The sequence below is a fragment of the Oncorhynchus mykiss genome, chromosome 4, assembly GCF_057628025.1.
Source record: "Oncorhynchus mykiss isolate SJ-2025 chromosome 4, ASM5762802v1, whole genome shotgun sequence".
NCBI lineage: Eukaryota > Metazoa > Chordata > Actinopteri > Salmoniformes > Salmonidae > Oncorhynchus > Oncorhynchus mykiss.
Window position 1 is genome coordinate 16,363,104 of NC_143025.1, and position 24,600 is coordinate 16,387,703.

A 24,600-nucleotide genomic window follows, 5' to 3' on the forward strand; every position below is an offset into this window, starting at 1 on the left:
GCATACAGAGGCCCATTATCAGCAACCATCACTTCTGTGTTCCAATGGCATGTTGTGTTAGCTAATCCAAGTTTATTATTTTAAAAAGGCTAATTGATCCTTAGAAAACCCTTTTGCAATTATGTTAGCACAGCTGGAAACTGTTGTTCTGATTAAAGAAGCAATAAAACTAGCCTTCTTTAGCCTAGTTGAGTATCTGGAGCATCAGCATTGGTGGGTTCGATTACAGGCTAAAAATGTCCAGAAACAAAGACCTTTCTTCTGAAACTCGGCAGTCTATTCTTGTTCTGAGAAATGAAGGCTAGTCCATGCGAGAAATTGCATATATATATATATATATATATATATATATATATATATATATATATACACACATATATATATATATATATATATATAAACAGAACCAGTCAAAAGTTTGGACACGCCTACTCATTCAAGGGATTTTCTTTATTTTTACTATTTGAATGATAGAATGATAGTGAAGCTATTAAAACTATGAAATAACACATACAGTGGGGCAAAAAAAGTATTTAGTTAGCCACCAATTGTGCAAGTTCTCCCACTTAAAAAGATGAGAGAGGCCTGTCATTTTCATCATAGGTACACTTCAACTATGACAGACAAAATGAGAAAAACAAATCCAGAAAATCACATTGTAGGATTTTTAATTTGACTGGTACTGTATATACAGTTGAAGTCGGAAGTTTACATACACTTAGGTTGGAGTTATTAAAACTCGTTTTTCAACCACCCGACAAATGGCTTGTTAACAAAGTATAGTTTTGGCAAGTCGGTTAGGACAACTACTTTGTGCATGACACAAGTAATTTTCCAACAAGTGTTTACAGACAGATTATTTCATTTATAATTCACTGTATCAGAATTCCAGTGGATCAGCCGTTTATATACACTAAGTTGACTGTGTCTTTAAACAGCTTGGAAAATTCCAGAAAATGATGTCATGGATTTAAAAGCTTCTGATAGGTTAATTGACATAATTTGAGTCAATTGGAGGTGTACCTGTGGATGTATTTCAAGGCCTACCTTCAAACTCTCTATTTTGCTTGACATCATGGGAAAATCAAAAGAAATCAGCCAAGACCTCAAGAAAAAATTGTAGTCCTCCTCAAGTCTGGTTCATCCTTCTGAGCAATTTCCAAACGCCTGAAGGTACCACATTCACCTGTACAACAATAGTATGCAAGTATAAACACCATGTGACCATGCAGCCATCATACTGCTCAAGAAGGAGATGCTATCAGTCTCCTATAGATGAACGTACATTAGTGCGAAAAGTGCAAATTAATCCCAGAACAACAGCAAAGGACCAGGTACTTAGGTATCTATATCCACAGTAAAACAAGTCCTATATCGACATAACCTGAAAGGCCGCTCAGCAAGGAAGAAGCCACTGCTCCAAAACCGCCATAAAAAAGCCAAGCTACAGTTTGCAACTGCACATGGGGACAAAGCTCGTACTTTTTTGAGAAATGTCCTCTGATCTGATGAATCAAAAATACAACTGTTTGGCCATAATGACCATCGTTATGTTTGGAAGAAAAAGGGGGAGGTTTGCAAGCGAAAGAACACCATCCCAACCGTGAAGAACGGGGGTAGCAGCATCATGTTGTGGGGGTGCTTTGCTGCAGGAGGGACTGGTGCACTTCACAAAATAGATGGCATTATGAGGAAAGAAAATTATGTGGATATATTGAAGCAACATCTCAAGTCATCAGTCAGGAAGTTAAAGCTTAGTTGCAAATGGGTCTACCAAATGGACAATGACCCCAAGCATACTTCCAAAGTTGTGAAAAAATGGCTTAAGGACAACAAAGTCAAGGTATTGGAGTGGCCATCACAAAGCCATGACTTCAATCCTATTGAAAATTTGTGGGCAGAACTGAAAAAGCGTGTGCAAGCAAGGAGGCCTTACAAACCTCACTCAGTTACACCAGCTCTGTCAGGAGGAATGGGACAAAATTCCCCCAACTTATTGTGGGAAGCTTGTGGAAGGCTACGCAAAACGTTTGACCCATGATAAACAATTTAAAGGCAATCCTACCAAAAACTAATTGAGTGTATGTAAACTTCTGACCCACTGGGACTGTGATGAAAGAACTAAAAGCTGAAACAAATAATTCTCTCTACTTTTATTCTGACATTTCGCATTCTTAAAATAATGTGGTGATCCTAACTGACATAAGACAGGGAATGTTTTCTAAGATTAAATGTCAGGAATTGTGAAAAACTGAGTTTAAATGTATTTACCTAAGGTGTATGTAAACTTCCGACTTCAACTGTGTATATATATATTTAAGCAACAAGGCCTGAGGGGTATGGGATATTGCCAATATAGCACGGCTAAGGGCTGTTCTTACGCATCGTGGAGTGCCTGGATACAGCCATTTGCCGTGGTATATTGGCCATATACCACAACCCCCCGAGGTGCCTTATTGCTATTCTAAACTGGTTACTAAAGTAATTAGAGCTGTAAAAATAAATGTTTTGTCATACCCATGGTATACGGTCTCATATACCACGGCTGTCAGCCAATCAGCATTCAGGGCTGGAACCACCCAGTTTATAAATATATATATATATACGTATATAGTACTTCACTGTTAGTGTACAGCTGTTGTTTTTAAAACGTGTCAAATAGAAATATATTTATTTATTTTTGTTGAAATTGCTGACGATTTCATTGATTGAATAGACATTTGGATGGCATTGCTCAATGGATGGTATTTCTCTGATATAACGTCAGCTTCACAGTTCACACCAATGCTTTGTTTTCTCTTCAGTGTTACATGCTGACCATACCGGACACTTCGCGTGCGCGAGCCTCGCAAAATAAATGTAGAAATCCATGTTATTCAATTATTGCACTCACACTGCTCGCGGGCTCCAACGAGCATCTGCGATGCCAAGGGCTAAAATAGAACTCCTTTCTATTTCTGACGCAGATCGAGCTGAAAGTCCTGCCTCTTCCATCTCCTCATTGGTTTATAGAAGCAGGTACCCACGTGCCATCTCCTCATTGGTTATACCCACGTGGGTGATTGAAAGACGAACTGTTTTGCCGGTTGTCGTGGCAATACTATGAAAGTGTAAATGTGATCACCATATAAGTACAAAGATGAAAAATCCTGGAAGGAGGAGAGATGACTAGAAACGATTCGGTTGGCCGTTTTATCTGTGGATTAATTGTCGGAGTAGAGGACCTTGTGCATTTCGGGTAAAATAACAACTCAATGTTTATATCCCAGGACAAATTAACTAGCAACTGCAAGCTAGCTAAATAGGACAAATTAGCTAGCAAGTGCAAGCTAACTAGCTAAATTGCTATACATGTTTAATGCTTTTCGACCTGTCCCCAAATGAATGTCATTGGTTCAGAGTTTGTTTTGATATTTTAACCTGCGTGTCGTGGTCGCGTTTGGTGTAGGGGGACAAAATAAATGTATGTACGATAGCGCACGATGGCGCACACGCGCAGCCGGTTTGGGTTCTGTGTTACATATACATTAGGAACATTAGGAACACCTTCCTAATATTGAGTTGCACCCCCTTTTGCCCTCAGAACAGCCTGAATTTGTCGGGGCATGGACTCTATAAGCAAGGTGTCGAAAGTGTTCCACAGGGATGCTGGCCCATGTTGACTCCAATTCTTCCCACAGTTGTATCAAGTTGGCTGAATGTCCTTTGGGTAGTGGACCATTCTTGATACACACGGGGAACTGTTGCGCGTGAAAAACCCAGCATCATTGCAGTTCTTGACACACTGAAACCGGTGCGCCTGGCACCTACTACCATACCCCCTTCAAAGGCACTAAATCTTTTGTCTTGCCCATTCGACCTCTGAATGGCACACATACACAATCCATGTCTCAGTTGTCTCAAAGCTTAAAAATCCTTCATTAACTTGTCTCCTCTCATTCATCTACACAGATCTATCTCAAAGGACATCAGTCTGTTAAATAGCCATCACTAGCCGGCTTCCACCCGGTTACGCAACCCTGCACCTTAGAGGCTGCTGCCCTTTATATAGACATTGGTCACTTTAATAATGGAACACTAGTCACTTCAATGTTTAAATAATGTTTACATACTGCTTTTCTCATCTCATATGTATATACTGTATTCTATTCTACTGTATTTTAGTCAATGCTACTAATATTTATATATTTCTTTATTCCATTCTTTTACTTTTAGATTTGTGTGTATTGTTGTGAATTGTTAGACACTACTGCACTGTTGGAACTAGGAACACAAGCATTTCGCTACAACCACAATAACATCTGCTAAATATGTGTGGCCAATAACATTTTGATTTGATTTGATTGAAGTTAATTTAACAGTGACATCAATAAGGGATCATAACTTTCACCTGGATTCACCTGGTCAGTCTATTTCATGGAAAGAGCAGGTGTTCCTAATGTTTTGTTCACTCAGTGTAAATTCTTTAGAGAGAGACCAAGAAACATTCTGAGTGAAGAGGACGTATTTATTTGAGTTCAACATTGTGTTTATTAATGAATAACAAAGAGTTTTCAGCAGACGGTTGGTGAATGCCCTCTTTGTATGGAGGAGTCCCTGTAAGTGGAAACGGATGTTCACAATGACAGATGCGTGCCATTCCAAAGACAGTTGTTTTGATTTTAAAGTATTTGAGTACATTGTGTTATAGAATAGAGAGTTGTGTTTGATCTGAATTCACACTGGTTGTTTGTTTTGTGCGTTGTGCCACATCCATTTACATCTGAGGGTCAAACATTCCCAATCTGGCGTAGAGTGACTGTTCCCTATGAAGTAGACCAAACCAGGCATATCTGACATTCTAAGAGGGACACTGATGCCAGCTATATGTCAAAAACAAGGGAAAATGCACTTACTGGTAATATTCAACCATATAATTATCCCTACCTTCCTGAAGACTACATCAATAGCAAGGGAAAATAAATATAAATCTCATATAACCATACACCATTACGCTTGAGTTAAATGTGGATCATTCAGCTATTTAATGCGTTGCAGATACGACATTCTCAACAGATGTTTATTAACTGTTTGCATCTGGATCAGTGTGAATGCTGGGATCATGGGTTGGTTAATTAACGAAAGAAACATGACGTTTGAATGAAAGAAGTATTTAATACTGGATTTCACAATATAAAAGAACATGCAAATCAACACTTCAAGGCCTCTTATCTTAAATCAAAACACTCTTACATGTTCAGATAGCAGTCATATATCTTAGAAACGGAATCGTTTCAAAATGCACTGGTACCCACCCGTTCATTACCAAGCTCATCTCTGACATGTGGCACACAGTGTAGTAGAGAACTCCTCTAAATGCCTAATCCTAGGGCACCTGGGAAATATTGTGTGCTGTCCTCTGCAGTTTAGTGTCAGGACCAAGTCAATCCTTGTTCTACAACAGGCCTCTACTTACCTACTGTAAATCTGCATTCTGTCACTACAGTACATGTTGTATTCTGTGACTACAGTACGTGTTGTATTCTGTGACTACAGTACGTGTTGTTTTCTGTGACAACAGTACATGTTGTATTCTGTGACTACAGTATGTGTTGTATTCTGTGACTACAGTACATGTTGTATTCTGTGACTACAGTACGTGTTGTATTCTGTGAATACAGTACGTGTTGTTTTCTGTGACTACAGTACGTGTTGTATTCTGTGACTACAGTACGTGTTGTATTCTGTGACTACAGTACGTGTGGTATTCTGTGACTACAGTATGTGTTGTATTCTGTGACTACAGTATGTGTTGTATTCTGTGACTACAGTACATGTTGTATTCTGTGACTACAGTACGTGTTGTATTCTGTGAATACAGTACGTGTTGTTTTCTGTGACTACAGTACGTGTTGTATTCTGTGACTACAGTACGTGTTGTATTCTGTGACTACAGTACGTGTGGTATTCTGTGACTACAGTATGTGTTGTATTCTGTGACTACAGTACGTGTTGTATTCTGTGACTACAGTATGTGTTGTATTCTGTGACTACAGTACGTGTTGTATTCTGTGACGACAGTACGTGTTGTATTCTGTGACTACAGTATGTGTTGTATTCTGTGACTACAGTATGTGTTGAATTCTGTGACTACAGTACATGTTGTATTCTGTGACTACAGTACGTGTTGTATTCTGTGACTACAGTATGTGTTGTATTCTGTGACTACAGTATGTGTTGTTTTCTGTGACTACAGTACGTGTTGTATTCTGTGACTACAGTACGTGTTGTATTCTGTGACTACAGTACATGTTGTATTCTGTGACTACAGTACGTGTTGTATTCTGTGACTACAGTACGTGTTGTATTCTGTGACTACAGTATGTGTTGTTTTCTGTGACTACAGTACGTGTTGTATTCTGTGACTACAGTATGTGTTGTTTTCTGTGACTACAGTACGTGTTGTATTCTGTGACTACAGTACGTGTTGCATTCTGTGACTACAGTATGTGTTGTATTCTGTGACTACAGTATGTGTTGTATTCTGTGACTACAGTACGTGTTGTATTCTGTGACTACAGTATGTGTTGTATTCTGTGACTACAGTACGTGTTGTATTCTGTGACTACAGTACATGTTGTATTCTGTGACTACAGTACGTGTTGTATTCTGTGACTACAGTACATGTTGTATTCTGTGACTACAGTACGTGTTGTATTCTGTGACTACAGTACGTGTTGTATTCTGTGACTACAGTATGTGTTGTTTTCTGTGACTACAGTACGTGTTGTATTCTGTGACTACAGTACGTGTTGTATTCTGTGACTACAGTATGTGTTGTATTCTGTGACTACAGTATGTGTTGTATTCTGTGACTACAGTACGTGTTGTATTCTGTGACTACAGTATGTGTTGTATTCTGTGACTACAGTACGTGTTGTATTCTGTGACTACAGTATGTGTTGTATTCTGTGACTACAGTACGTGTTGTATTCTGTGACTACAGTACGTGTTGTATTCTGTGACTACAGTACGTGTTGTATTCTGTGACTACAGTACGTGTTGTCTTCTGTGACTACAGTACGTGTTGTTTTCTGTGACTACAGTACGTGTTGTATTCTGTGACTACAGTACGTGTTGTATTCTGTGACTACAGTACGTGTGGTATTCTGTGACTACAGTATGTGTTGTATTCTGTGACTACAGTACGTGTTGTATTCTGTGACTACAGTATTTGTTGTATTCTGTGACTACAGTACGTGTTGTATTCTGTGATGACAGTAAGTGTTGTATTCTGTGACTACAGTATGTGCTGTATTCTGTGACTACAGTATGTGTTGTATTCTGTGACTACAGCACGTGTTGTATTCTGTGACTACAGTACGTGTTGTATTCTGTGACTACAGTATGTGTTGTATTCTGTGACTACAGTATGTGTTGTATTCTGTGACTACAGTACATGTTGTATTCTGTGACTACAGTACGTGTTGTATTCTGTGACTACAGTACGTGTTGTATTCTGTGACTACAGTACGTGTTGTTTTCTGTGACTACAGTACGTGTTGTATTCTGTGACTACAGTACGTGTTGTATTCTGTGACTACAGTATGTGTTGTATTCTGTGACTACAGTACGTGTTGTATTCTGTGACTACAGTATGTGTTCTATTCTGTGACTACAGTACGTGTGGTATTCTGTGACTACAGTATGTGTTGCATTCTGTGACTACAGTACGTGTTGTATTCTATGACTACAGTACGTGTTGTATTCTGTGACTACAGTACGTGTTGTTTTCTGTGACTACAGTACGTGTTGTTTTCTGTGACTACAGTACGTGTTGTATTCTGTGACTACAGTACGTGTTGTATTCTGTGACTACAGTACGTGTTGTATTCTGTGACTACAGTACGTGTTGTATTCTGTGACTACAGTACGTGTTGTATTCTGTGACTACAGTATGTGTTGTATTCTGTGACTACAGTACGTGTTGTATTCTGTGACTACAGTACATGTTGTATTCTGTGACTACAGTACGTGTTGTATTCTGTGACTACAGTATGTGTTGTATTCTGTGACTACAGTACGTGTTGTATTCTGTGACTACAGTATGTGTTGTATTCTGTGACTACAGTATGTGTTGTATTCTGTGACTACAGTATGTGTTGTTTTCTGTGACTACAGTACGTGTTGTATTCTGTGACTACAGTACGTGTTGTATTCTGTGACTACAGTACATGTTGTATTCTGTGACTACAGTACGTGTTGTATTCTGTGACTACAGTACATGTTGTATTCTGTGACTACAGTACGTGTTGTATTCTGTGACTACAGTACGTGTTGTATTCTGTGACTACAGTATGTGTTGTTTTCTGTGACTACAGTACGTGTTGTATTCTGTGACTACAGTACGTGTTGTATTCTGTGACTACAGTATGTGTTGTATTCTGTGACTACAGTATGTGTTGTATTCTGTGACTACAGTACGTGTTGTATTCTGTGACTACAGTATGTGTTGTATTCTGTGACTACAGTACGTGTTGTATTCTGTGACTACAGTATGTGTTGTATTCTGTGACTACAGTACGTGTTGTATTCTGTGACTACAGTATGTGTTGTATTCTGTGACTACAGTACGTGTTGTATTCTGTGACTACAGTACGTGTTGTATTCTGTGACTACAGTACGTGTTGTTTTCTGTGACTACAGTACGTGTTGTATTCTGTGACTACAGTACGTGTTGTATTCTGTGACTACAGTACGTGTGGTATTCTGTGACTACAGTATGTGTTGTATTCTGTGACTACAGTACGTGTTGTATTCTGTGACTACAGTATTTGTTGTATTCTGTGACTACAGTACGTGTTGTATTCTGTGATGACAGTACGTGTTGTATTCTGTGACTACAGTATGTGCTGTATTCTGTGACTACAGTATGTGTTGTATTCTGTGACTACAGTACGTGTTGTATTCTGTGACTACAGTACGTGTTGTATTCTGTGACTACAGTATGTGTTGTATTCTGTGACTACAGTATGTGTTGTATTCTGTGACTACAGTACATGTTGTATTCTGTGACTACAGTACGTGTTGTATTCTGTGACTACAGTACGTGTTGTATTCTGTGACTACAGTACGTGTTGTTTTCTGTGACTACAGTACGTGTTGTATTCTGTGACTACAGTACGTGTTGTATTCTGTGACTACAGTATGTGTTGTATTCTGTGACTACAGTACGTGTTGTATTCTGTGACTACAGTATGTGTTCTATTCTGTGACTACAGTACGTGTGGTATTCTGTGACTACAGTATGTGTTGCATTCTGTGACTACAGTACGTGTTGTATTCTATGACTACAGTACGTGTTGTATTCTGTGACTACAGTACGTGTTGTTTTCTGTGACTACAGTACGTGTTGTTTTCTGTGACTACAGTACGTGTTGTATTCTGTGACTACAGTACGTGTTGTATTCTGTGACTACAGTACGTGTTGTATTCTGTGACTACAGTACGTGTTGTATTCTGTGACTACAGTACGTGTTGTATTCTGTGACTACAGTATGTGTTGTATTCTGTGACTACAGTACGTGTTGTATTCTGTGACTACAGTACATGTTGTATTCTGTGACTACAGTACGTGTTGTATTCTGTGACTACAGTATGTGTTGTATTCTGTGACTACAGTATGTGTTGTTTTCTGTGACTACAGTACGTGTTGTTTTCTGTGGAGAATAGAGTGGATGAAGTCCACTTCATGAACATGACTCTTCCAACCTAACTGGGTTTTTCTACTTGTAAGAACCAAGTATGTATTCGTTATATAAGATATTCAGTTTTGTTGGCAGGGCATTTTTCCAGAGCAGTTTTTTTCCTGGCATGACGCCTTGCCAGCAGTAGTCATCGTTTCTGTCAGACACTTCCACAATGTACACAATGTACACAGAGTTATGGATCAATAAATGCTGCCTGATTCTTACATTGACACTGTATGTGTTTTGAAATCCCTCATTAGCAGATATTCGATTGAAAGTGTGGGGAGAAGGTACATAGAATACTTGAGGGTCAACCGACAATCTCGTTACAGATGATGATTCAGAATGAGGATTTCCCAAAATATATGGTGGTATAAACCACAATGAATGTCTGTGTGAAACAGAATTACTGAATGGTTGAAAACATTTACTTTACACTGTGTCCATCAAAACCTTGTCTGTTACCAATTAGTCAGATATGACCAGATTTGTCAAACTCACTGGATCCCAGTATACAGAGAGACTAAATCATTCCATGGGTTTGTCTGTATTTATTTGGGATTCACATAACTGGAGCCTACAGTGTTTGTGTCGGAATGTTCTAGATACAGAGGGATCTTTGTAGTGGTAGAGTAGTAGTCTCGGGCCAGCATCAATCAAACCACAAACACTGTGAAGAAAATCACGTTATTCCTGTACTGTGAAAATGCATCCTTTCAAACAAAAAAAATGTGTTTAGCTGAGTTTCCCCATTGTCTCGTGAACAGATTGCACTTAAAAATGTACTGATCCCCCACAACGCCCCGTTTCCACAGCGTGTGTTTGATTGAATCCCATCATCCATACCAAACCTCTGCCAGGCTTAACTCAGACTCAGACAGGTCACCTGACTACGATCCCCTCATATCAGTCTGCCTGCGTTAACTCCACCATTGTCGCTGTGCTTTCAGAAACTGAATGGGCGCAGTGAAATGGCAGTGCTGTGTTTTTGGTACGGCTGAGAGACCTGCAATAATATCCTGTTCCTGACTTTACACTTCATAATTCCATGAAAGGGCTGGATGGAGGGCCATGGCAGAACTCCATCTGGCAGCCGGCTACCGTCCTCGCTCCGCTCCGCTTATTCATTAGATCCATTTATCACCAGAACGCCAGAGAAGCCCAGGCAGGCATGCTCTCTCTTACTCTCTCTTGCTCTCTCTCTCTTTCTCTGACTTTCTTGCTCTCTCTGTCTCTCTGTTATGATTCATGTTGTTCTTTGTTCTGGGATGACTAATAACAAACAAACATAGCCCAGGACCACACCACCACCACCACCACCACCGCCACAGGAGAAGTGTGCCAGATCTCCAAGAGAAAAACACCCCACATTATAGTAGGAAAAAAAACTGTAATTGAGCTAAAGCAAAACAGGCTACTGAGAGGCTAACTGTCAATCAGCACGACCCCCATTTAGGGGTTGCCGCCACCACTCTGTAGGTTCCATTCTCTATCTGGGCTGGGGTGTTTACACATGGATGCGCGTGCACACACACAAACCACAAATGCACGAGTGAACGAGCGTGCGCACACACACACACACACACACACACACACACACACACACACACTGATCTAAAAAGATAAATATGTATTTCTTCTATGTGGTTGTTTACCTTTCTCCCTGCCTCATTGTTGTGGAGGTTCATCAGCCGGCGCGTGGTCTTCTTGATCTCGCGGGCGTCCACGAACCTCCTGGAGAACTCAACGCCGTACTTGATGTCTGCCGAGCAGCCTCCCCACTTCCAGCCCTCTTCCTGGTTATAGTATCCCTGCTTCTCCCGGTCACAGCCACACTGGCTCAGGTTTCCCTGGCTACACGCCGCCGTGATGGCATGGGCTACGCCGGCGGCCGTGATGGCGTACGTGAACGCAGCTTCCCGACTACCTGAGAAGAGGTAGAGAGGTTAGGGACGTTAAATAATTGTAGAATTACAGCGATGACAACAGAACGTCATAGAAGCTTGTGTACTATGACCTTGTTGCTCTATTTTGACTTGATGATCTCTAGTTAAAGAAATCAGGCACAATCGTCCAGGCAAGACCTCCCTGGCGTCCCTCCCTCCTACCTCCGGCCCCTCCTGCACCTTGGTAAGAAGATGGTCACAGCATCAGACCACAAGTCCTCAAGGACAGCCTCCAAGTGTGCAGTGCTGTGATTCTAGGCCGAGTGGGGAGGGGAGAGTACTGTAGCTAGGTGCTGTCCACAGTGCTGAATTCCTCTCCTCAAGCACCTTGTACTGCATGCCCACATTACTACAGCTGTGATTTGCAGGTCTGTCTGGCTGTCTGGTGCAGTTACTTCCCTTCTCCCTCTCTCTCTCTAGGAGCCTGGTGTTCTCTCGCTCTACAGTACACTTGCAGTGGTTAGGACTTCAGCATTACTGGTATAGGCCATGTATGCATGCACAAGTTCAGACAGAGGACAGTCAACAGACAAAAGTGATGCCGGTATGACATAGTATTTCCTCCAATGAGAGGAACTGTTCAAGACTGATAATACAAATGCTTTTTTCTACCATCCGTTTTCAAGTATGCATCCCCCAGACAGTGCTGTCCAATTGTCTTTAAAAGGCTGCTGTGCTCCAAAAGGGGCCGTGGATGCTTGTGCTGTCACAGTGAGTTACCCAGGTGTCCCCTGAGTAGTCCTTCATGTGGGAGAGAGGGTGTGGGCCTCAGAGAGAGAAAAAGGGGCTCTTGGCCACAGAGAGAGAAGAGGGGCTCTGGGCCTCAGGAGGAGAGAGAGTAGAGGGGCTCTGGGCCTCAAAGAGAGAGGGTAGAGGGGCTCTGGGCCTCAGAGAGAGGGTAGAGGGGCTCTGGGCCTCAGAGAGAGAGGGTAGAGGGGCTCTGGGCCTCAGAGAGAGGGTAGAGGGGCTCTGGGCCTCAGAGAGAGGGTAGAGGGGCTCTGGGCCTCAGGAGGAGAGAGAGTAGAGGGGCTCTGGGCCTCAAAGAGAGAGGGTAGAGGGGCTCTGGGCCTCAGAGAGAGGGTAGAGGGGCTCTGGGCCTCAGAGAGAGAGGGTAGAGGGGCTCTGGGCCTCAGAGAGAGGGTAGAGGGGCTCTGGGCCTCAGAGAGAAAGGGTAGAGGGGCTCTGGGCCTCAGAGAGAGAGGGTAGAGGGGCTCTGGGCCTCAGAGAGAGGGTAGAGGGGCTCTGGGCCTCAGAGAGAGAGGGTAGAGGGGCTCTGGGCCTCAGAGAGAAAGGGTAGCGGGTGGAAGGAGAACAAATGCTACTAGTGACAAACCAGTGGGTTTATTGGGCCTTAAAGTGGATATATATATTTTTACATGGATGTTTCTGTTTCTTTATGTAACATACTTTGCGTGTAACATCACTCTGTAGAATTCATGGTTGTGTTTTCTTCTTACTCAAATGTGTGTTCCATATCATGTAAACAATATTAATCAAGTATGTCAGATATCCAGGAGATTTTATGATCATCAGACCGACATGTACTTTCTGCTGTCTGGTCCAGGCCTACTGTACCAGGCTACCAGCATGAGGGAAGGGAAAATGATATTGACCACTGCATATTGCAATACAGCCAAATTACAGAAAAAAAAACATGAAAATCTCAAATGTGAAAAGTTATACGTTATTTGGCTAAGCAAATAAATATTTAACAATTTAGAAACTTGCTAGATGCAAAATCACTGCTTATTTTACCTTATTTTACAGCCCCAAACACTGTGGTCACATCCAGTGGAGGCTAAGGGGCTAAGGCTGCTAGTCTGTGCTGCTGGAGATGAGCCCGGCCATGACTGCTGCTAATGCCCTGCCTGCCTGCCCACTGCCTGCTGTATGTACTGTATGGGGACTGACTCACAAACACCAGCCTTACTGGTTACCAACAGAGTTATGCCCTGCCAGCTTATGGTCACTCTCAGCCACCTTCATCTCACACATACAGACACACACACACAGAATCGCATACAGACACATGCACACAGACACACACACACACACACACACACACACACACACAACGAACACACACACATGGCGGGGCAGTATGATGGTAAAAACAGAATGGAGTATGACGTTTCCAGGGTAAGAAGGTTGGTTCCCTGTGCCATAGATGCAGGCTTGTTTCTGGGCCCATTCAGCCTGCAATAACACATCTCATGGGGGAAATGGTATTGGTTGACACCCCCTGTTGGGTCTGGAACTGTCAACCAATGCTAATGGCGTCAACATGCTTCAGTTCGGCTGGTGCCTAGCCGAGCTCGGCTAGGAGAACCAAACGAGTGTGCTCGCATACTCCCGTAAAGGACATTCACTTGAAAACATTTCCTTTAATTTGACCTTTATTTTAGCAGGGAGTCACCATTGAGAAGAGTGTCTCTTTTTCAAGGAGCCCTGCATATACAATATTCATATTCATCTAATACAATATAAAACAAGTCAAATACAGACAAGCATAAATACACAAAAGACAATCAACTAAAACAGACACATTGTTCATTATAACATTCCTCTTTTCACTTTCTTAACTGCCCCAGGGACACTAAGGCATCTCTCGAAACTGCCCCAGGGACACTAAGGCATCTCTCTAAACTTCCCCAGGGACACTAAGACATCTCTCTAAACAGCCCCAGGGACACTAAGGCATCTCTCTAAACTGCCCCAGGGACACTAAGACATCTCTCTAAACTGCCCCAGGGACACTAAGACATCTCTCTAAACAGCCCCAGGGACACTAAGACATCTCTCTAAACAGCCCCACGGACACTAAGGCATCTCTCTAAACAGCCCCAGGGACACTAAGGCATCTCTCTAAACTGCCCCAGGGACACTAAGGCATCTCTCTAAACAGCCCTAGGGACACTAAGGCATCTCTCTAAACTGCCCCAGGGACACTAAGGCATCTCTCTAAACAGCCCCAGGGACACTACCTCTATGTGTACTGCTTTTTGGAGATTATTCAAAACATATGGGGCATAAAAACTAAAAGGCCAATTTACCTAACTCTGAAGACACCAAAGGAGTCCCCAGAGTTAACCAACCCTGTGAACATACTTTTAAATCTTAATAGTGAAGTTAAGTAAGTCGGAAGCTTGTGGAGCAGGGCTTTGTGAACAAAAAGAGCGTAATGATGTGCTCTACGTGACTTCAAAGAGGTTCAGCCAACCTTTTGGTAAAGAATACAGTGATGAGTAATAAATCTGTCTCTTGTGTTAAAAAGATGACAAATGGCATCCAGGAGTTTAAGAGAAGAGGCAGCTGTACTTTAATAAATAGTATCACCATAAGCAAGAACTGATAGAAAGTTTGACAGCACAATCTGCTTCCTGCTGACTAGAGAGAAAATATCTGTTTTTGTAAAAGGCTACTTTAAATCTTAGTTTCTTAACAAGCTCATTCGTATGTTTTTTAAATCATTGTCAATCCAAATACCAAGGTATTTGTATGACAGACTAGTTCAATTATAGAACCAGCCGACAACTGAAGACCTAATCCATCTGAGACAATCTTACGAGAACTTGAAAACAACATGTATTTAGTTTTTCCTGTATTAAGCACTAGTTTAATTAGGGCTTTCTGCACTGCTGCAATATTGGACTATAGCCTTGTCACAGCCAGGTCAGCAGTTGGAGCAATTGCATACATTGTAGTATCATTGACCAAGCATGTATATACATAGTGAAAAGACCAGGTCCTTGAATCGACCACTGCCGAACAACTACATGTACTTCACGAAATGCGGACTTCACCCCATCAACCACGATGGCCTGAGTTCTGTCACTTAGATCAGTGGTTCCCAAACCTGACTACCAGTCTGAATTAATTGTTTGGGGCAGAGAGGAGGAAGTGCAACCCTTTAGAGATTTGACAGTTTTCCAGATTTTAGCTGAGTTTCCCTTGCAATCATAAAGAGTGGTTACATAATAATCACATTTAGCCTTTTTGGTCAGTCTTACACATTGACTCCTCAGTTGCCTAAAAGAAAAAAGCGTCTGTAGTACTGTTTGTCCATTTTGAGATGCCGTAGCCAGTATACACGTACTCAAAATAGTATAACTCTAGAAATCTGTCATTAATTTTGACGTTTTTGCCAAGGGAATCTTAGTCGCACAATTTTGCTTCTAACTAGGATGTTTGGTGTAGTATTTATATTTAACCTTTATTTAACTAGGCATGTCAGTTAAGAGCAAATTCTTATTTACAATGACGGCCTCTCCTGATGACACTGGGCCAATTGTGTGCCGCCCTATGGGACTCCCAATCACGGCCGGATGTGATACAGCCTGAATGACAACAGGCATCTCTACTGTAGACCAATCACCAATGAGGGGGCGTAGACTTCCGCTACTGACTTCAGCTTGCCTCAAGAAAAAATGTTGTGTGCCCGATCGGCCCAAAAAACCCTTGTTGTAATCCAAATTGAACAAAAACGTCACAAAATGTCATCATAATACTTGTAAGATCTGTTCCAAACTGTTTTGGCTGTGAGGCATGTGGATGCCTTAAGAGGGCTGAACCTAGTAATGGTAGGAGAGCAGTACCCTCATTGTTAAATAAAGGTCAAATAAAGGTTAAATAAAACATTTATATAAAAATATTATCCTGCAGTGATCCTAAGCACAATGGAGAGCTATGTTAGTGGTAAACTGCATTATCCACTAGACAATGATATCAACTGGGAATCTGCATTATACATTAGACAATGATATTAACTGGGAATCTGCATTATACATTAGACAATGATATCAACTGGGAATCTGCATTATCCATTGGACAATGATATCAACTGGGAGCCTGCATTATCCATTAGACAATGATATCAACTGGGAATCTGCATTATACATTAGACAATGATATTAACTGGGAATCTGCATTATCCATTAGATAATGATATCAACTGGGAGTCTGCATTATCCATTAGACAATGATATTAACTGGGAATCTGCATTATCCATTAGACAATTATATCAACTGGGAATCTGCACTTTCCACTAGACAATGATATCAACTGGGAATCTGCATTATACATTAGACAATGATATTAACTGGGAAGCTGCATTATCCATTAGACAATGATATCAACTGGGAACCTGCATTATCCATTAGATAATGATATCAACTGGGAATCTGCATTATACATTAGATAATGATATCAACTGGGAATCTGCATTATCTATTAGATAATGATATCAACATTTACTACTGCTGGACTACTTTTGTTGTATCATGTTTTGACTTTGACTGCTTTAAGAGTCTCAAAATGAAATTTGAGTGTTCCACAATGTGATTTCTAAAATCTGTATTTTTTATTGTCAGTTCTTGTATTTTTATTAGCACATTTTCTTAATTTTTAACTCTGCTTTGTTGGAAAGGCCTCTTAAGTAAGCATTTCACAGTAAAGTCTACACCTGTTGTATTCGGCGCACGTGACAAAGAAATGTGATTTCATTTGTATAATTGTGGAGTGCCACTTTAATACACGTTTCTAACTCTACAACTGGTTTACGTCCTCATGAATCTGTTTTACGACAGACGCAAGACCCAACCCCAGGGTTTTAAAGGTTGTGTTTTATGCTGTGTGAGTGAGTGAGGGAGTTGCTTGATGCTTGGACTAGCAAGCAGTGAGAAACTTTAATACTGCTTCCATGGAGGAGATGTTCGATGCTACAACTGTGAGATTTCTGATGCTCCATTTCTGTGTTTGAGCCTCTGCGTCTCAGTGAGTGAAAGGTTTGATGTAGTTTAATGAGTAGTTTCATCATTGACCCGTGAGGTGGTTGATTGTGTATTGAGAAGACAGATGTTTCATGCTGTGTTGGACATGATGCTCCAGTACATCTACTCTATGATTGGGAGTTGTGTACTGTACTCCCATGCCCTTGGGGAGCTCCTACTTGTTGAACAGGCATGTGGTTTATGAAAGAGACAGGATTCCAGGAGGAACCACCCTGGGGTAGCCTTGTAGGCTGCCAGTGGAAAATTGGACTAACCATAAAAACCTCAATGAACTTGGAATGGTCTGGGGAGAAGAATAGAGAAATATTAAACCTTCTGTCTAATGGAGTTTAGTAGCAAGTGTCTGTGACAGTGTCCAATATGGACAGAAGGAGAAGGAAGGAAGGCTCAAGCTCTTCCCTGAGAGCAGTTATCAGTCAACATCCTGTGGCCATACAGGATCGCTCACTACACCCTGTACGGAGGAATACACCCTGTACGGAAGAATACACCCTGTACGGAGGAATACACCCTGTACAGAAGAATACACCCTTTACGGAAGAATACACCCTGTACGGAGGAATACACCCTGTACGGAGGAATACACCCTATACGGAGGAATACACCCTGTACAGAGGAATACACCCTGTACGGAGGAATACACCCTTTACGGAGGAATACACCCTGTACAGAGGAATACACCCTTTACAGAGGAATACACCCTGTACGGAAGAATACACCCTGTACAGAGGAATACACCCTGTACAGAGGAATACACCCTGTACGGAAGAATACACCCTTTACGGAGGAATACACCCTTTACGGAGGAATACACCCTTTACGGAGGAATACACCCTGTACAGAGAAATACACCCTGTACGGAGGAATACACCCTGTACGGAGGAATACACCCTGTACAGAGGAATACACCCTGTACGGAAGAATACACCCTTTACGGAGGAATACACCCTGTACGGAGGAATACACCCTGTAGGGAGGAATACAACCTGTACGGAGGAATACACCCTGTACGGAGGAATACACCCTGTACAGAGGAATACACCCTGTACAGAGGAATACACCCTGTATGGAGGAATACACCCTGTACGGAGGAATACACCCTGTACGGAGGAATACACCCTGTACAGAGGAATACACCCTGTACGGAAGAATACACCCTTTACGGAGGAATACACCCTTTACGGAGGAATACACCCTGTACGGAGGAATACACCCTGTACAGAGGAATACACCCTGTACGGAGGAATACACCCTGTACGGAGGAGTACACCCTGATACACCCTGTACGGAGGAATACACCCTGTACGGAGGAATACACCCTGTACGGAGGAATACACCCTGTACGGAGGAATACACCCTGTACGGAGGAATACACCCTGTAGGGAGGAATACACCCTGTAGGGAGGAATACAACCTGTAGGGAGGAATACACCCTGTAGGGAGGAATACAACCTGTACGGAGGAATACACCCTGTACGGAGGAATACACCCTGTAGGGAGGAATACACCCTGTACAGAGGAATACACCCTGTATGGAGGAATACACCCTGTACGGAGGAATACACCCTGTACGGAGGAATACACGCTGATACACCCTGTACGGAGGAATACACCCTGTATGGAGGAATACACCCTGTACGGAAGAATACACCCTGTACGGAGGAATACACCCTGTACGGAGGAATACACCCTGTACGGAGGAATACACCCTGTACGGAGGAATACACCCTGTAGGGAGGAATACACCCTGTAGGGAGGAATACACCCTGTAGGGAGGAATACACCCTGTAGGGAGGAATACAACCTGTACGGAGGAATACACCCTGTACGGAGGAATACACCCTGTACAGAGGAATACACCCTGTACAGAGGAATACACCCTGTATGGAGGAATACACCCTGTACGGAGGAATACACCCTGTATGGAGAGAGTGGGTGTGAGAGTATGGCCTTCACATCAGCTGACCACTGCCTGGTCTCCGCGCGTCCTTCATACGTCCCAAATGGACCCAAACATTTCTGGATGTGGTGGCCGCCCGCTTTTACGACAATCTGTGTTTAAAGCGGAGGCGAGCGCACCACTAAAAATGTTTACATGACACAGCAAAGGAGATTTACAACCTGAGAGAATACTGGCAGTGCTAGGCTACACTAGCAACACTCTCCTTGTGACCCCTCTGGGCTCAGCGTCCCCACCACGCCAGGCCTATGTTGATGTTGCTGACCAGGGAGGAAAAGAGGGCACAAAAGGACACAGAAAGGACACATTGGGAAGAGTCACCGTAGAAACGACAGCTCATACGTACTGAGGTTACAGCCAGCCCCTTGCCTGTCTTTTTGGTGAGCTCCTGGCCTTGACACTGGACTGCCTGGGAGTGGAAACACGACAACTAACCATTCCTCTGCTCTGGACTGCCTGGAAGTGGTAGTGAGTGGAAACACTACAACTAACCATGCCTCTGGTCTGGTAGTGTGATGTCTCTGTAGATCCTGTGTTTGGATCTCAGTAGGTGATGGGGGACAGAGGATCAGAGGACCAGACAGACAGCCTTCCCAGTAAGTCACAGAGCACAGCGATGACTTAATCACTGCTCTGGGGTGGAGCGCCGGGAGAGGGGGAGAGGATGGGGAGCAGGGGAGCAGGGGAGAAGAGGGAGAGCTGGGGAAAGGCGGAGAGGAGGGGAGCTGGGGAGAGGAGGAGAGGAGAGGAGGGGGAGCTGGGGAGAGAAGGAGAAGCTGGGTAGAGGGGTAGAGGAGGAGAAGCTGGGTAGAGGGGGAGAGGAGGAGAAGCTGTGGAGAGCAGAGCTGGGAAAAGAAAGAGAGCTGGGTAGGGGGGAGTGGGGAAGAGGGGGAGAGGAGAGGGAGCAGGGGAGAGGGGGAGAGGAGGGGGAGTTGGGGAGAGGAGAGCGGGTTAAGGAAAGAGAGCTGGGTAGGGGGGAGCGGGGAAGAGGGGGAGAGGGAAGCGGTCCCGGACGGAATCAGGGTGGGAACCCAGGCAAAGCAGAGGCAGAACACACAGACACAAACACACACACACACACACACACACACACACACACTGAGCCCAGCAGAGTAGACCAGTGGCCTCTACACACAAGCCCAGCGTCTGTAAAAGAGAGGGGGACAGCCTTGGCTTCTGAAGAGGAAAGTCTTTTTAAAGATCCTGTCTCTGACATGCACTCAGAGAGGAGGAGGAGGTGGAGGAGGATAGAGAAAGGAGAGAAAGAAGAGGAGAGAGGGAGGGGGAGAAGATAAGGAAAAGGAGAGAGGAGGTGGAGGAGGAGAAAGGGAGGAGGAGAGAGGAGGAGGAGGAGAGGGAAGAGAAGGAGAAAGGAGGAGGATAGAGGGAGGAGAAGAAGAGAGGAGGAGGGAGGGAGGAGACAGGGGGAAGAAGGAGAGAGGAGGAGTGTGTTGCTTATAGCATGGACGCATTACAGCTATAGAACAGTTATATCGTTGTAGTCATCCATTAAAAGGTACACTATGCAGAAATTTCTCCCCCATTTCCTGGTTGCACATTTTTTTATAGTTCACCTAATTTCAGTTTATGTGACAAAACAGGCAAGTATAGTGTAGAGAATAATTTTACCATCTAAATCTCATTGAAATATATTTTCCAAAACCAAAAATATTGTATTTTCAGCTGTTTGAAGCTGGTGTACAAAACTGAAAGTAAAAGACACAAAACCAAAACTTAAGAACAGGAAGCATAGAAATAGCGTACATAGAACTTCTTAGACTTTAATTTCAATGAGAATGACAGATCTATAACTCACATTTCTATGTGAATTTCGATTAATTGCCCAAAAAGTTACATATTGCAGCTTTAGGCACAGAGAGAGCCCATAATGTACAGCACAACTGTAATCATTAATTTGGAACAAAGAAAAAAGTGGCACCTGCTGGTTGTCACGAGGTGCTGCAGTTGAACAGTATGGTTCACGATTCTTTAAAGGAAAACCCCTGCTTTGTATACCAACCACTCCCCCCCCCCCCCCTCCGACTAATATACCCTGTACTACTGTTTTCCGTTCAGCTTTATGTACAGTTGCTATGAACCTATGCTCAGAGAAAATTGTAGACAATGTTGTGGTCCGTGAGGTTTGCAGCTAGAGGAATTAGCGCAGCCATGTTCCTTTACAATAAAATCTTTTTTTTTTTTACCAGAACTACATACTGGATGTACTCACATTGTAACACACTTCGGCAGTCGAAAAAAATAATGAGTCTTAACCTCTGTTCCATAGAGTGATGATGAGGAGAGAAAGAGTTAAGTTGTAATTAGAACTGAACAACAATATGGGGTCATTTGGGTTCAATGGTTTTAAATGCTGGGAAGCCAACCAATCTGCCTCCAAGACATGGACATAAGACTTACAGTTTGAACACTGTTCATGTGCCTTGCCTACACTTCTCCCATCTGTCTTCCCCCAGGTGAGGATAAAGATTTCGACACAATGATGACACTGTCAAAAAACGAGCCAGAATCCATCAAACTCCTTTAATGGAAAATCCTATAATGAGTCAGTACAGTTCAAGACCTCATCTAACTGTGCAACTTAGAAAGAAGTTAATTTGAGGTCATTGTTAGAATGATTGTTTGTGACATCTTGTTTATTGACATCTTGTTTGATATGGAACAGTAGTATGCTGTCTAGATATCCAAAGTACTGGTTGAACTGTAACTCAACCACTCATTCAAGTCTCAGAGGATATCTGATCGTCCCAACATTAACAATATGCAAAGCCTTCCATTCTCATATCCTCCTCTCAATAAGGGGTTAAAGCCTCTTTAACAGTTCCTCATCCTAACCTCTCTGTATCTGTCTCTCAACTCTCTTTAATGGCCAATAGTACTGTGATTGTTGGCACATGTAAATGTGCTCTGCTGCCCTGCGGTAGTGAACACAGTTAGTGCTGGGATTGTGTGGAACAAAGCACACTTTGAGATTACAGTTGATCCTCTCACATCCTGTTCCCCCGCGTCTAGCGGCCAGGCAGACATAGACGGACACAGATCCCAGCGGACGATAACGCCACGTGGGTTATCCACCCACCCCGGCCCACGGCATCAGGCCCCCAGGGGGCAAAGGGGTGGGGCAGGCCGGGAAACCCAGCCCCTGTCAGCAGACAATATAATCTGTAGTGGGAGGGAGGGAGGGAGGGAGGGAGGGAGGGAGGGAGGGAGGGAGGGAGGGGGGAACCCCATGCTGTCAGAGAGCAAGGGGTAGGTGGAGAGACATAGAGAGATATTAACTTTTGGGAGTGCAATGTGTAAATGTTTTATGGTTTATTTCACTTTTGCTTATTATCTATTTCACTTGCTTTGGCAATTTAAACATGTGTTTCCCATGCCAATAAAGCCCTTACATTGAAATTGAGTTGAGAGAGAGAGAGACCAGAGTACCAGTCAAGAGTTCTACACTGTTGTACATTGTAGAATAATAGGGAAGACATCACAACTATGAAATAGCACATATGGAATCATGTAGTAACCAATAAAGTGTTAAACATATTTTAAGATTCTTAAATTTCCACATATGCTGAGCACTTGTTGGCTGCTTTTCCTTCACTCTGCGGTCCAACTAATCCCAAACCATCTCAATTGGGCTGAGAATAGGTGATTATGAAGGTCAGGTCATCTGACGTAGCACTCCATCACTTTCCTTCTTGGTCAAATAGCCCTTACACAGCCTGCAGGTGTGTTTGGTCATTGTCCTGTTGAAAAACAAATGATAGTCCCACTAAGTGCACCAGATGGTATGGTGTATCACTGCAGAATGCTTTAGTAACCAAGCTGGTTAAGTGTGCATTGAATTCTAAATAGATCACTGACTGGATCACCAGCAAAGCACCCCCACACCATCACACCTCCTCTTCCATGCTTCATGGAGGGAACCACACATGAGGAGATCATCCGTTCATCTACTCTGCATCTCACAAAGACACGGTGGTTGGAACCAAAAATGTCAAATTTGGACTCATCTGATCAATGGACAGATTTCCACCGGTCTAGTGTCCATTGCTTGTGTTTCTTGGCCCAAACAAGTGTCTTCTTCTTCTTATTAGTGTCATTTAGTAGTGGTTTCTTTGCAGTAATTCGACCATGAAGGCCTGATTCACACAGTCTCCTCTGAACAGTTGATGTTGAGATGTGTCTGTTAATTGAACTCTGTGAAGCATTTATTTGGGCTGCAATTTATGAGGCTGCCAAATCCAAGGAACTTATCCTCTGCAACAGAGGCAACTCTGGGTCTTTCATTCCTGTGGCGGTCCTTATTAGAGCCAGTTTCATCATTCATCATAGCACTTGATGGTTATTCAAAGTTCCTTGAAATTATCCGCATTGACTGACCTTCATGTCTTAAAGTAATGATGGACTGTCGTTTCTATTTGCTTATTTGAGCTGTTCTTGCCAAAATATGTACTTGGTATTTTACCAAACAGGGCTATCTTCTGTATACCCCCACTACCTTGTCACAACACAACTGACTGGCTCAAACACATTAAGAAAGAAATTCCACAAATTAACTTTTATCAAGGCACAACTATTAATTGAAATGCATTACAGGTGACCACCTCATGAAGCTGGTTGAGAGAATGCTAGCAGTATGCAAAGCTGTCATCAAGGCAAAGGGTGGCTACTTCGAAGAATCTCAAAAATAAAATATGTTTTGATTTGTTTAACACTTTTTGGTTACTACATGATTCCATATGTGTTATTTCATAGTTGTGATGTCTTCACTATTATTCTACAATGTAAAATAAAGAAAAATCCTGGAATGAGTAGGTGTCCAAACTTTTGACTGGACTGGCTCCTGTTCAAAAGACCTTGTTTAAGAAAGAAAAGCACATTTTTTGTCCATTACAATAACATCAAATTGATCAGGAAATACAGTGTAGACATTGTTAATGTTGTAAATTACGATTGTAGTTGGAAACAGCTGATTTTTAATGGAATATCTAAATACAGAGGCCCATTATCAACAACCATCACTCATGTGTTCTAATGGCACGTTGTGTTAGCTAATCCAAGTTTATTATTTTAAAAGGCTAATTGATCATTAGAAAACCCTTTAGCAATTATGTAAGCACAGCTGAAAACTGTTGTTCTGATTAAAGAAGCAATAAAACTT

At 42.6% G+C, this 24,600-nt stretch overlaps 1 protein-coding gene across 3 annotated transcripts in view; it reads right to left on the reverse strand.

Annotated features, from left to right (window-relative positions):
• LOC110517476 (protein Wnt-7b) overlaps nucleotides 1-24,600 on the reverse strand; it is a 51,863-nt gene that overhangs the window by 3,708 nt on the left and 23,555 nt on the right. For all 3 annotated transcript variants that reach the window (XM_036969227.2, XM_036969228.2, XM_036969229.2), the window contains one exon: nucleotides 11,384-11,655. In XM_036969227.2, the coding sequence (XP_036825122.2) occupies nucleotides 11,384-11,655 (272 nt within the window). The remainder of the gene's footprint in view (nucleotides 1-11,383; nucleotides 11,656-24,600) is intronic.